This window comes from Theropithecus gelada, chromosome 9, assembly GCF_003255815.1.
Source record: "Theropithecus gelada isolate Dixy chromosome 9, Tgel_1.0, whole genome shotgun sequence".
NCBI lineage: Eukaryota > Metazoa > Chordata > Mammalia > Primates > Cercopithecidae > Theropithecus > Theropithecus gelada.
The window spans coordinates 111,754,134-111,769,661 of record NC_037677.1 but is presented as its reverse complement, the minus strand read 5'-3'; the positions used below and the strand labels follow the sequence as shown (position 1 = coordinate 111,769,661).

General features: G+C 34.2%; 1 protein-coding gene across 1 annotated transcript in view; it reads right to left on the bottom strand.

Annotated features, from left to right (window-relative positions):
• Nucleotides 1–15,528, bottom strand: part of ATRNL1 (attractin like 1) — an 831,601-nt gene that overhangs the window by 766,989 nt on the left and 49,084 nt on the right. Inside the window, exons 6-7 of the mRNA XM_025396530.1 lie at nt 6,513–6,687; nt 1,141–1,228 (exon numbers count right to left, since the gene is read on the bottom strand). Of these exons, the coding sequence (XP_025252315.1) occupies nt 1,141–1,228; nt 6,513–6,687 (263 nt within the window). The remainder of the gene's footprint in view (nt 1–1,140; nt 1,229–6,512; nt 6,688–15,528) is intronic.

Genomic DNA, 15,528 nt, shown 5'->3' with positions numbered 1-15,528 from the left:
AAGAGCTCCTCCAACTCAACAGCCAAACAAAACAACCCAATTCAAAACTAGCAAAAGACCTGAATAGACATTTCTTCAAAGAGGATATACAAATAGCCAATAAGCACTTGAAAACATGTTTAACATCATTAATCAACAGAGAAATGCAAGTCAAAATCACAGTGAGATACTCGTTAGGTCGATTATCAAAAAAACAAAAACAGAAAATAACAAGTGTTGACAAGGCTGTGGACAAACTGCAACCCTTGTGCACTACTGATGGAAATGTAAGATGATGCAGTCATAGTGAAACACACTATGGCAGTGCTAAAAAAAAAAATTAAATATAGAATTACCATATGATTTAGAAATTCCACTTCTGGGTATACACCAAAAAAAAAAAAAATTAAAAGAGAGACTCAGATAGTTGTACACACAAGTTCATAGAAACATTATTCACAATGGCCAAAAGATGGAAGCTATCTAAGTGTCCATCAACAGATGGATGGATAAACAGAATGTGGTATATACACATAATGGAATATTTATTCAGCTTTAAAAGGAAGGACATTCTGACACATGATACAACATGGATGATCCTTGAAGATAGTGTGCTAAGGGAAACAAATCAGTCATAAAAGGACAAATAATGTACGATCCCATTTACATGAGGTACCTAGAGCAGTTAAATTCACAGAGATCGAAAAGTAGATTGGTCGTTTCAAGAGGATAAGGGAAGAGCGGAATGAGAAGTTATTGCTTCAGTTTTGCAAGATGAAAAGTGTTCTGAAGATAATGGTGGCCATGGTTACACAACAATGTCAATGTACTTAATGCCACTGAACTCTATACTTAAAAATACTTAAAATGGTAAATTTTATGTTACATGTATTTTGCCATAATTCTTTAAGTGATTGACTAGGCATAAAGTAATAGACAAAAACTCAGTCTTCATTTCTTTACATGTCATATGGGGGATTGTTCTAAAATCTACTCTTTTACTAAAAGCATAAGAGTATGTGGTATCTCAAGTTATTATGACCCATATAATCTATTGTTCTCATTTAATGTTTGAAATAAATCTGAGATTTAGTAATTTTTACCCTGTAGTAAACTATCAAAAACAAAATCTGATTAAAATTTAAAAAGCAGGAGCCATACCTGATATAAAGCAAGAGAGTGTCCATATCTCTGGAGAGGTCCCCTTGATAGAGTTCCTACATTCCATATACTGCTTTCTAAATCGTAACTAAAAGCGAGAAAAGAAAATAACTTCATAAGCTAAGATTCATTTTTGTTTTTTTAATTTTCACATGCTTTTTATTCACTTGTGTCCAAGTACTCATTAAATTCAAAGAGTTACAACTAATAGATTCATAATTTATGTGCCATATTAGAAATTTTTAATAAAGACTCATTCAAGATATACCTACACTAAATTAGGATTCAATCTCCTAAATGTATAATATACATTAACTTGACTAGGATATTTATTACTGGAATTAATTGTCCAACTGCCTTTAATAATTTCAATCAATTGATTAAGCTAAACAATAGTGAACTGACTGTATTTTTTAATTTTTTCTTAAAGCCAGGTTTCCTTCTTGGAAACAGCTGAAAATTCTCTCCATTTGTTTTAGGTATTTATTTTTATTCCTTTTTTTTTTTAGTCGGCCTGATACTTATATAAATTTTTTAATGACAAATTTAAGTTGTACGTATATGTTATACATATGATATTTTGATATATGTATAGAATGTATAATGATCAAATCAGGGTAATTAGAATATCTATTACCTCAAACATTTATCTCTTCTTTGTGTTGGGAGCACAACATTTCTTCTCTTCTAGCTATTTTGAAATATATAATAAATTGTTAACTATAATTTCCCTACGTTACTATCATATACTAGAACTTATTCCTTCTATCTAATTGCTTTTTGGTACTCATTAACCAACTTCTCTGTCTCCTTCTCCCCGCTTCCCTTCTCATGCTGTGGTAACCACCATTCTACTCTCCACCTATATGAAATCAACTTTTCTAGCTCTGACATTTGAGTGAAGACACACAATATTTGTCTCTCTGTGCCTGGTTTATTTCACTTAAAATGACTTCCAGTTCCATCCATATTGCTGCGATATGAGATTTCATTTGGAGGGGGTAAATAATATTCCACTGTGTATATATACCACATTTTCTTTATCAATTTATCAGTTGATGGACACATGTTGATTCCATATTATGGCTATTGTAAATAGTGCTGCAATAAACAAGAGAGTGCAGCTATCGCTTTGATATACTGATTTACTTTCTTTTGGCTACATATCTAGCAGTGGGTTTGCTGGATCATATAGTAATTCTATTTTCAGTTTGAGGAACCTCTGCACTGTTTACCATAATGACTGTGCTACTTTACATACCCACACACTTATCTTAGCATTATATAAATTAATCAATAAGCATCTATTTCCTATGCACAAATATAGCTTGTTTACTGATTTTTTTAAGATTGTATAAAATGAATTTGGTAGTATAGAAGCTTCCATAAAAATAAGTTACTGTTGGATTATGTAACATAAAAAGAAAATTTGTGTTTTTTTCTACTGGTGTAATACATATGAAAACAGAAGTCCCAAACTATGAATCTCAAATGCTTATACTCTATGCTCAAATCTCCTCCATTTGCTAAAATATACAAAAGGAAGCATCCAGCCAAGAAATAGGGGCCTGTTTTAAGTTAAGAAGCTTGCTATCAATTGTTATCTCCCCACTTCTCTTTCTTCCTTCAATGAATTAGGAAAGGCAAGGAAGTGCCCAAGTGCCCCTTGACAAGAAAGGTAAGGGTTACCAAATTTGTCTGCAGCATTGTTTATTTCCTACCTTGGAGTTGTAAAATAAATGTGTATGATACAAATGAGGAAATATAGTCAGAACATAACTTCCACAGATTCACACCACTAGTCCACTCATCTACCAGTATCTGCAGCCAACATACTGCTTTCCAAGTTATCATAAATTAGGGCTGTACAAACTACTTCTGTAAAGGGCCAGACAGCAAATATTTTAGGCTTTGTGGGCTACAATGGTCTCACATATTCTTCATTTTTTTCACAGCCCATTAAAAGTACAAAATCCAGGCCAGGCATGGTAGCTCACACCTGAAATCGCAGCATTTTGGGAAGCCAAGGTGGGAGGATCACTTGAGCACTGGAGTTAGAGACTAACCAGGGCAATATAGGGAGACCCTGCCTCTACAAAAAAAATTTAAAAATCAGCCAGGCATGATGGCGCGTGCCTGTAATCCCAGCTACTCAGGAGGCTGAGGTGGGAGGATCACCTGAGCCCAGGAGGTCAAGGCTACAGTGAGCCATGATCACACCACTGCACTCCAGCCTGGATGACAGAGCAAGACCCCGTCGCAAATAAAAGAAAAAAAGCAAAAACTAAAAATGCTAAGAAAAAATTCTTAGCTTCCAGGCCCTGAGCCCCTACTCTGCAGTTTGATGAGCCCAAGAATAGCAAGTGATTCTTCTTCCTTGAGCACAAGATCTCTTTCCTACATCACCATGTTTTGTCTTACTAGATCTTTGCCATCAGCACACAAACATGGTGTTATAAACCATTAATAATAAAAGAAAAAACTCTTGACCACACTCTCCCTTAAGCTACTCCCCCATTTCTTTATTACCTCCAACCCCACCCCACTTTCCATTCTGTCTTAAACTAACTCCAGACATGCTTTTAACCCCACCACTCCAGTAAAACTGCTTTTGTTAAGGTCAATTTCCTCAAGCTAAATCTATGACCAGTTTTCAGTCTTCATTTTCCTTGACCTGGATAATCGTCAGCATTTGACATTATTAATTATTCCTTAATCCTCACATACTGTCTTTCCTTGCCTTTGAAGATACTGTACTCCAGGTTTTCCTATCTCACCAGTCATTCTTTTTCAGTCTCCTTTGATGGCTTCCCCTGTTCTCCACAACCTCTTAGTGATGTGGTGCCTCAGGCTCAGTTCCTGGTCCTTTTCTCTACCTAGAATGCATTCCCTTGATAATTTCATCTTAACTCAAATTCTGTTTCTACTCTTCCTCCTAATCCCCAGTATATCATCAATAAACAGCCATGGTAACACTTTTAAAGTAGGGATCAACACATGCTCAAAACCCTCCCACAACTCCCAAAAGATCTACAACATCCTACATGATCTGTATCTCTCCTCTGTTATCACTCTAATTTAATGTATCCCTCTCATATATTCCATGCAAATTGCATGGGCCTGATTGTTGTTCCTCAAACAACTCAAGGAGTTCCTATCTTAAGTCTTTGATCTGGCTCTTTTCTGTGCCTACAAATAACTGCAATCCCCTGATCTCCTTCAAGTTTTTGCTCAGTTCTCACCTTTGTTATGAAGCCTACCTTAATTATTACATTGATAATTGCAACTCCCTCTTCTTTGGCCCTCCTGCTTTACCTACCCCTACTATCTATCTATATCTATCCATTCATCCATCCCATCTATGTCTCTATATGTATATATGTTCATATCTATAAATTATTGTGGTAATTATGGTTTTTTTTTTGTCATTGCCAGCCTTTCCCCACTAACTTTACAAAAACAGGGGCATTTATTATATCCAATGATATATCCCAAGCATCAAGCAGGTAGTGTTTTCAAAAGTTTGCTATCCTCATGAATACATGTTAATTTTCATTAATGTTAATGTATACATATTCTGTAAAAGTCTTTCTAATTTAATAGACACTAGCGCAGACCTTCTATATTTAGTGAACAATTTGTCTTAAAATGTAACATTTCCACCCCAATTAAATTCCACTATAGAAGATGATTAAATCAAGTTATGACTGATCCTATCACTTCTGAAAGCTGTTATCCTTACCTACAATTGAACTACATTCAGAATGATGAAAAGTATTCTCTAACCTGTGAAAACAGCAACACAATTATTCTACTCTGATACCTCATTTGTTTATATAAACAAATCTCTATAAACACTGTAACCAAAATACCCAGATTTCAGACCAAAAAAAAGGTTGGCTTAAATAGTTTATCTGGTTCCAATGGAAAATATACAAATTTAAAAGAATATCAAATAACATTCATCATTTAATTTTCAATATGCTACTCATCTTGCAAAGAACATAAACTTAAAATTTACAAACTTCCTTGTTGACAATTTTGCTCTTTGTCTTCACAAACTCAGCTTTGGAAAATCACAAGTTAATTCAAAGTTCAACTCTACTTTCACAGACTTTTCATTTTCTTTAAACATAGTTAATTTCCTTTTAATTTTCACATTTAAATATCATTATTTCTTCAGGCTTTTATCTTAACAATTCATTTTAATCCCACTAACTCTCTTTCAATTCTTCCTTCTGTATTTTATTCTTCATATGTTAAAAAATTCTAATTTGTCACTTAAATACTTACATAAAACTCCCTCCTTCTCTCCAGAATTTATTCGATTTTCTAATTTAATTCCAGTCACATTCAATCATAGTTTTAAAGCAATCTCCTCTTAGAGAATTTCTGAAATTTTCCTAATTACAAGGGTTAATATATTCAGTGGTTAGGGTTGGCAGATAAAATACAAGATACCCAGTTAAATTTGAATTCAGATAAACAACAAACAATTTTTTTGTTGAAGCATGACCCAAGCAAAATTTGTAAAAAACAAAAATATACATACAGCAAAAGGGCCTTCTTATACTAAAAATGTACTTGTTTTTTTATCTGAAATTCAAGTTTAACTGGGTATCCTGTATATTTATCTGCTAAATCTGACAATCCTATTGGGTATACACCATTACGGTATACTGTCCAGGGCAAGTTTTGATTGTTTGTTGCCCAAGCTATTCAGTTGTTACATAATACGAACACCACCCCTGGAAAGAACATTAAACATCAAATGATTCTCCCTATTACCTTTTTTATTCTATTACTAAACAGTTCATAAAAAATAATCATTAGCTGAAAAAGAAATTAGATAAAGCTGCCATCTATATGATTCCCCTTATTCAATCATGCAGAGAACAATCTGTTGAGCCAACAGTAAATCAATCATCTCTCTCATAATACCAGAACTGTTCTCCCAGTGAAAGCTTGTAAAGTACATACAAAGTAAAAGTTCCGGTAAATTAAAATTTACAGAACAAATTGAGAGGATTTTTTTATATGTGATTATACTTCATTAAAAAAAAAGATGGCATGATTCATTTTATCTATTATAGGCAAGGCCTGCCTGTATTTGAAGTTAGTATTTTCTACTCAGAATTTATTAAAAGCACTCTAGAGAGGTAATAACATTTCTATATGAAGCAAACTTCTATGTACAATGACAAATCTTTAGCTATGGACATATTGAGTTCATATATTCACAAATCAGTCTCATTAGCAAATAGATACTACCACAAAAATAACCACTTTTACACTTGGACAACAATTTTTTTAAAAAAGACATTTTGGATAAAAATCCAGCTTAAAAAATAGCGAGAATCTGAAATACTTACTTTAGGACCATTTGAAAAGAACTGTAGTTAAAAGTATATCCACCAATCACCCACATAAATTTCCCATGTAAAACTGCTTTATGTGAAGCCCGACCTACAGAAGGACTGAAGGGTTTAACATTTGGCAGAATCCAGTAAGACTCAGTAGAGGGAACATTCAAAGAACAATCAGGACCTATTAAAAAAAAAATCAAACAACACACTAGATTAAACAAAGCCCTCAGATTATAGAAATACAATATATGGATTAAGAGAATTTAAGAATTCAATGTTTATCATATTAACAAATATAACATATACACAATAAATTATCTGAAATATAATGTACAAGAGTAATACAGCAAATGTAATGCTTGGAGGCAAAAAAAGTCATATACTCACAATCGAACTTGGATGTTCAAATAAATTTCACAATTTTAAAGAATTATTTAAATAATATAAAATGTCAGATTTACTTTAGCATGCTACAAGAGTATTAAAATAGAAAACAGTGTACTCAAATATCAGTTCTGTCAGGCAAGTATGTTTACCTCTTTCATCATCAAGCCTCCATCTACAGAAATGGATATGATAATCTACTACCAAGGGTTATAATAAATATTTATTTTTTTTAAATAGTGGAAGTAAAAGCATTTAAAAATTAAAGTTTAAAAATTATTAACTATTAAACAAATATAAAAACGATTAAATTTTTCTTAGCATTATTTTTAAGAACAGCCAAAGTCTGCTTCAGTAGAGAGTCCTCAAAAAGAAAAAAATATTATCCATCATAAAATAAAAATTATGCATGAGATAAAAATTATTAAATCAGTGCAGAATAATTTCAAATCCTATGAAATTGAAAACACAGCCTTTTTCCTATCCATATTCATGATGTTACTTATAAGTCTTGGTTTCCTCATCAGTGTTTCTCAAACATAATAGAAGGAATCCTCCTAAAAGGAATATATTTTCTTTTTTTTTTTTTTTTTGAGACGGAGTCTGGCTCTGTAGCCCAGGCTGGAGTGCAGTGGCGCGATCTCGGCTCACTGCAAGCTCCGCCTACCGGGTTCAGGCCATTCTCCTGCCTCAGCCTCCTGAGTAGCTGGGACTACAGGCACTCGCCACCGCGCCCGGCTAATTTTTTGTATTTTTAGTAGAGACGGGGTTTCACCGTGGTCTCGATCTCCTGACCTTGTGATCCGCCCGCCTCGGCCTCCCAAAGTGCTGGGATTACAGGCGTAAGCCACCGCGCCCGGCTTGCTAAAGGAATATATTTTCATCAAACTTTAGGGCTCACAAATTATTTTAATCGTGATGAAACTAAAAAATTCTCAAATACTAGACATAAACTCCTATGGTTATATTTCTTTTATAAGCACAAAACCAACATACATTTATAAATTATATATAAGCAAATTTATAAAACTAATATTTACTGAATATGATAAATGATACTGTTTTGCTTAAAGTAAATAATGGGTCCCAAGTTAAAAATGATACTAATTCTCACAGTGCCTTTTTAATATAATTTTAGCATACCTATGTTATTTTGACAACATAACTCTCCCACCATTTTTCTTCAACCCACTTTTTACAAATCTTTTAAATTCATATACTATGGCATATAATCATTTACTCTTCACTTGTCACAAAAGTATTAGTACACTTCAGTTGTATTGTTCTTAGCCTACAATAATTAAAGTGATACTTAATCCCAACTTTAAATTATCAACACAACTGCTGGCATTACAATACAGTGGCACTACTCAATTATGACATCAGACAGTGAATCTTCAATTTGCTTATATCAAAAGTTTTAGATTATCATTTAATAACAAAATTTTAAAACTCCCAAGCAGAGTCTGATTTAAGAAATATTGGCCCATAAAGTTTTCATTTCTTCATTTGTTCACTCACCCAGGTATTAGTTGATTCATCTTCAAGATTTTTTTCAATGCTTACATTGTATGGATCTGTATTTTTCAGGTACAAACTAGGAAGTATCTCAGATTATGTCTTTGATAATGATAATATTTTAAATCAGCTATAGAAAACTATTATTTCTGAGTGAGAAAAGACTGTGAACTATTCCTTAGTAATTAGAAATATTAAAGGAACTTCTTTTTTAATTTAACTACTGTAACTTAGAAATCATTTAATGGTTTTATTAAAACACAGCCATGGTCATTCAGTTAAGTATTGTCTATGGCTGCTTTAGCAGAGCTGAGTGGCTGCAACAGAGCCATGTAACTTGCAAAGTAAAAAATATTTACTACCTGGCCTTTTACAGAAAAGTTTGCCAATCTATAATTTAACTGAAAAGACATGAAATCATATAGAAATTATATATAATGCATCTATTGGTATAAATTTTGTATCTATTTTCATAAAAGGAAATATAGATTTTAACATGTAAGTCACACAAAGCAAATAGAGTAAAATGTTAATAGGTGAATCTGGGAAAGGGCATTCAGATAGTCTGTACTATTCTTATTCTTGTATAATAAGTTTTCTAAAACTTTAAAATTATTTCTACATAAAACATTAAAAATAGGCCACCAACCAAAGGCACAGAGTTGAAAGCAGTCAAGTAATATACGGGTGTTACTTGGAAAAGAGTTTGATAGAGAACGATGGCATGAAAAAATCTTGAAAATTGGGTATATTTTTAAATCACCAATATATTTATCAAACCTGCATTAAAGCAAAATACTGCAGAGCAAGTTTCCAGTAGGCTGAATAAAGGTATCCAGGTCTTAATCACCTGAAGCTTTGGATTTTACCTTATATGGCAAAAGGAATTTTACAGATGTATTAAATTAAGGATTTTGAAATTTGGGAGAGATTATCATGGATTATCTAAATTGGCTCTAAATATAATTACAGGTGTCCTTATAAGAGAGGGAGATTTGACTGCAGAAGGAAGCAATGTGACTATCAAAGCAAGATGTTGTACTCCTGGATTTGAAGATAGAGGAAGAGGCAAGGAGACAAAGAATGCAGGGAATGCAGTTCCAGGAGCTGGAAAAAAAATCAAAGACACAGATAATCTCCTTTACCTTCCAAAGGAGGTACAACCCTGCTAAGACCTTTATTTTGGCCCAGTGAAACTGATTCCCGATTTGTGACCTCCAGAATGGTAAGGGATTAACAAATGTATTTTGTTTTAAGATACCAAATTTGTGATAATTTGTTACAGCATCTGTAAAATACTAACACTAATAATTAAATTTATTTAATTTAACAAAATATTGCTATTTAATACAGAAAATAAGCTTCTAATGATTTCAATTCTGTACTCTAAAATACTTAATTTTCCACACAAAAAAAGAAAATAATCAAAATTCTTCCTATCTTTGTTACTAGTAAATTTTATGTAACTTGTGGAAACTACTAGAAGAAATGGTCTGTAGCCCAATCTACATGTTGTCGTTATTTTACTCTAAATTAATCCGTTTATAAATAGAATGACAAGATTTATAAATATAACTCAAACATTTTTAAAAATTAAATGTCTTAATTTGAAGCTTTCTGTATTCTATAACCAAAATGACTTAAAATGTAAATTAATAAACTGAATATTAATTTAAAACACAAACAACTACACGAAGACTTCCTCAGCCATTAAATATCTAACACTAATATCTACACTTAAGGCCATCTAAGCAAGACTCCTCTTCTTTTAATTTTATTTCTGCTACTGAACAATTATACACATTTATGGTCTACATGTGATATTTTGATACACGTTATACAATGTGTAATGACCAAAACAAGGTAATTAGGATATCTATTGCCTCAAACACACTTGTGCTGTAAACATTCCAAATATTCTAGCTAGTGAAATATATAATAAATTATTAACTATAGTCACCCTACTGTGTTATTGAACACTAGAACGTATTCCCTCTGTCTGACTATATTTTTGTACCCATTAACCAACCTCTTGTCATCCCTCTCTCCCCGAAACCTTTCCCAGCCTCTGGTAACCATCATTCTACTCTATCTCCGTGACATCAACTTTTTTAGCTCCCACATATGAATGAGAACATGCCATGTGTGCAAGACTCTTTTTTTATAAAAATATATCCATGAAAGGCCGGGCGCGGTGGCTCAAGCCTGTAATCCCAGCACTTTGGGAGGCCGAGGCGGGTGGATCACGAGGTCAGGAGATCGAGACCATCCTGGCTAACATGGTGAAACCCCGTCTCTACTAAAAATACAAAAAACTAGCCGGGCGTGGTGGCGGGCGCCTGTAGTCCCAGCTACTCGGAGGCTGAGGCGGGAGAATGGCGTGAACCCGGGAGGTGGAGCTTGCAGTGAGCCGAGATCGCGCCACTGCACTCCAGCCTGGGCGACAGAGCGAGACTCCGTCTCAAAAAAAAAAAAAAAAAAAATATATATATATATATATATCCATGAAAAATCTTCTACCACTTCATACTTTAGTATCTCATGCAACATCTCCCCATAACTCTCTTTGCATTACTTTTCTCAATCAATATGGCAACTTCTCAAGGTAGTATATCTCAGCTGTTTTTTAAAGCGTGTAATAAATTCACCTTATACTCCCTTTTCATAAAGAATCTTCTCCACAGGTTATGTATAGTTTTAAAAAACCAAAGAGGATAAATGAATTTCTAACACTATAACTTTAAGCGTTAGTGTCGGGCTGCTGAGAGATTTTTGAAGGGAAAAAGCTACTACATAATCAGAGTAGAATTGTACTCTGATATATCGCAAATGTATATGTCCAGCCCCACGATCTCTCATGAATTCAAACTACTACTTGCCATTTCCACTTGGATATCCATAGAGGGTCATCTCAAACTTTACATATGTAAAACTAAAACCTTGATCGTTTCCTCCCAAACCGATTCCTTCACCAGTGTTTGCCATTTGAGTAAACGGCACTTCCATTCATCCAGCTGCTCAGGGCAAAAACTTTGGTGCCGTTCTTAAGTTGCCTCTTTCTCCAACACCCCATACAAGCAACCCACAAACAGACTGAATATTAAGTAGGTATGCAGGGATTACAGTCTTTCCACATGTTAAAGTATAAATGTTTCAATGATTGTTGATAAGTAGATGTACCTCAGCAACCCAAGTATCAGCCTTGCTGTCCTAGTTCCCCTGACTCCTCACTTGAGATAATTCAGACCTCCCTACAATAGATAACTAGAGGGGTAATGTTGGCACAACATGGCTCATCAAGATCTTACTCTAGTCCAATGGCCACAATCCATTTTGATTGATGTCTGGTCTGTACCTTACTAATTATAAGCATTTTTAAATTCTAGCACCCCACCATACCCCAACCACTGATCCCTTTCTCTACAACTACCATTTCAGTCCAAGCCACCATCCACTCTCACCTGGACTACTGCAATAGTCTACAAACTGGTCTTCTTATTTCCATTCTTATCCCTTTCCTATAACATTCAACTATCCAGAATACAACCAGAATGATTAAAAACATAATTCTACTCCTATCATTCCCCTACTAATAATCCTTCAGTGACTTCCCATCATATTAAAATACAATGAAAAGTACTTAACATAGTCAATAATTACTACATGATTAGCCTCAGTATACACTTACGGAATCAATCAATCAATGGATGGATGAATGAAAAGCACCTTAAGCTGTAAAGGAGTAACAGCATGAGCTATGCAGTCAAATCTAGCTTTCCTACTTACTAGCTATGAAACCTTGGACAAAGTTACTTAATTTCTCTAAGCTTCAGTTTAATTGTGGAACTTCCACCTAGAATATACAATTTTTCTAAAGATAAAATGAGATTCTATGTAAAATGCTTAATATGTAATACTATAATAAATGCTTCATAATAGTAACTTTATCGTTATTATTAAGACAACCTTCTCATTTTATATACAAAGAAATTAAGTATAATTAAGTCCCATACATAAATACTAACCTTGATTGTAAACAAATTAAACCTTCCACTTAAAAGACACAGACTGGCTGAATGGATTTTTAAAAAAGAAAAACAAAGAAAAACATGATCCAACTGCAGGAAACTTGTATCACCTGTAACAAGGTATAGAGGCTGAAAATAAAGGGATACAAAAAAAATCCATTGAAACAGAAACTAGAAACTAGCAAGAGTAACTCTACTTAAATAAAACAGGTGTTAAGTCAAAAACAATAGAGACAAAAAAGGTCATTTTATAATGATAGAGGGATCAATTCAGCAAAAGGATATAACAATTCTAAACAAATACATAGCCATCACTGGAGCACATACACATATAATGTAAATATTATTAAATTTAAAGGGAGAAATTAATAACTTTAAAGGTAGAAATTTAAAGGGAGAAATTGGCCCTGGGCCAATCTTTGGGTCTCAGAGTGACAGTGGCAGTCTAAGAGTGCCTGTCTTGGGCTCCCTGGCACCGTTTCTTGGCACCAGTGTTGTCTGATCCAATAAAATAACAGTTGGGGGCTTCAACACTCTACTCTCAGCATTAGACAGATCATCTAGACAGAAAAAGAAATATTGGATTTAAACTGCACATTAGACCAATGGACCCAGCAGACATGTATAGAACATTTCAATCAATCAACAGCTACAAAATACACATTCTTCTTAACAGCCATAAAATGTTCTCCAGAATAGACTATAGATTCGGACACAAAAGAAAACTCAAAAAAATTTTAAAAGTCAAAATCACGCCTTGTGAAACCACAATGAAATAAAACTAGAAATCAATGAAAAGAAGAACTTTGGAAACTGTATAAATATATGCAAATTTAAAAACATGTTCCTAAATGATCAAAGGATTAAAGAATAAAGAGAAAATAAAAAAAATTTTGAAACGAATGAAAATCAAAAACTAAAAGCTATGGGATACAGCAAAAGCAATGCTAAAAAGGAAGTTTACAGCAGTAAGTACCCATGTCAAAAAAGCAGAAAGGTTTAAAATGAACTAATGGTGCACCTCAAAGAACTAGAAAAGTAAGAATAAACCAAACCCAAAATTACTAGAAGATAAATAATAAAGATCAAAGCAGAACTAAATGAAATAGAGGCAGAAAAAAAAATATATAAAGGATCAACATGAAAAGACAGGTTTTTAAAAACATAAACAAAACCAATAAACCACTTGCTAGATTAAGCAATAACAACAAAAAAAATTAAGAAAACCGAAATCAACAAAATCACAAATGAAAAAGGACACATTACAACTGATACCAGAGAAATACAAAAGATTATCAAAGACTATTATAAATAACTACACACTAACAAACCGGAAAACACAGAGAAAATCCACAAATTCCTAGACACACACATCCTACCAAGATTGAATCAAGAAGAAATATTTAGAAAACTGAAACAGACCAATAACAACTGAAGAGATTCAAAGTAGTAATAAAAAGTCTCCCAACAAAGGAAAGTCCAGGACAGGACGGCTTCACTGCCAAAGTCTACCAAACTTTCAAAGAATTAATGCCAATTCTCTTCAAGTTAGTCCAAAAAAAAACATGGAAAAGGAGACAATTCTCCCTAATTCATTTTACATGGCCAGGATTAACCTAACACCAAACCCAAATAAGAAAGCAACAAAAAAAGGAAAACTACAGGCCAACATCCCTGATGAACACAGATGCAAAGATACTCAAAAAATACCAAATCCAGCAGCATATTAAAAAAATAATAAACCCTGATCAAGTAAGATTTATCCCAGGGATGCAATGATGGCTCAATATATGCAAATCAATAAAAGTGATATATCATATCAGCAAGATGAAGAACAAAAACCGTATTATCATCTCAAGAGATGCAGAAAAAGCATTTGATAAAGTTCAACATCCCTTCACAAAAAAATGTCTCAACAAACTAAGCATGAAAGGGACATACCAAGATATAAAAAAGGCCATATATGACAAACCCACAGTTAATATCATACTGTTACAGGAGTTAAAAAGAAAGTATTTATAGGCAGTTAGTAAAGATAAAAGAGTTCTCAGTGGAATTTCCTTTTAATAAAAAGCCCCAAAATCACTTCCTTTCTAACAAAAAGCAGCCTGAAAAATCAAGCTGCAAGCACAGATAACCAAGCTGGAATGCTGGAAGCTGTGCCAACAGAAAAGGGATACCTGGAAGCCGGGTATATTCAACATGGAGATTTTCTCTTCCCTTTTGTCGCCATGCGTGCAGGCGTCTACACTAGCCAGGTAGATACCCCAACTGCATAATAAAGATTAGGGTGGGATGGCCAGCCTCTTAGTGCACTATGTAAATGGCACACCTGGTCCAACCAATCCTCTGGGCCATATGTAAATCAGACACCGCCTCCGAAAGCCCCTCTATAAAACCAACCATAACCAGGCACAGTGGCTTACGCCTGTAATCCCAGCACTTTGGGAGGCCAAGGCAGGTGGTTCACCTGAGGTCATGAGGTTGAGACCAGCCTGGCCAACATGGCGAAACCTCGTCTCTACTAAAAATATAAAAATTAGCTGGGTGTGGTGGCGCCCGCCTGTAGTCCCAGCTACTCAGGAGGCTGAGGCAGGAGAATCACTTGAACCTGGGAGGCGGAGATCGCAGTGAGCCAAGATCACGTTACTGCACTCCAGTCTAGGTGACAAAGTCAGACTCCAAAAAAAAAAAAAAAAATACTGCATCGGGCCTCAAAGCGGAAGATCCATTCAGAACCCCACTCTCTCTGCTCAGGAGAAGTAAAGCTTTTCTCTTCTTTACTTTGCCTCTTAAACTTTCTACTCTTAAACCCACTCATTGTGTGTCCACGTCTTTGATTTCCTTAGCGCAAGACAACAAACCTCGGCTATTTCCCCAGATCGCTTCAATACCAAATGGGGAAAAACTGAAAGCTTTTTCTCTAAGAACTGGAGGAAGACAAGGACGTCCACTTTCCCCACCTAGTCAATATACTACTTCAAGTCCTAGCCAGATAAATTAGGCAAGAGAAAGAAAGAAAAGGCATCCAAACTGGAAAAGACGAAGTCAAATTGCCACTCCTTGCTGATGATAATAATTTTGTATCTAGA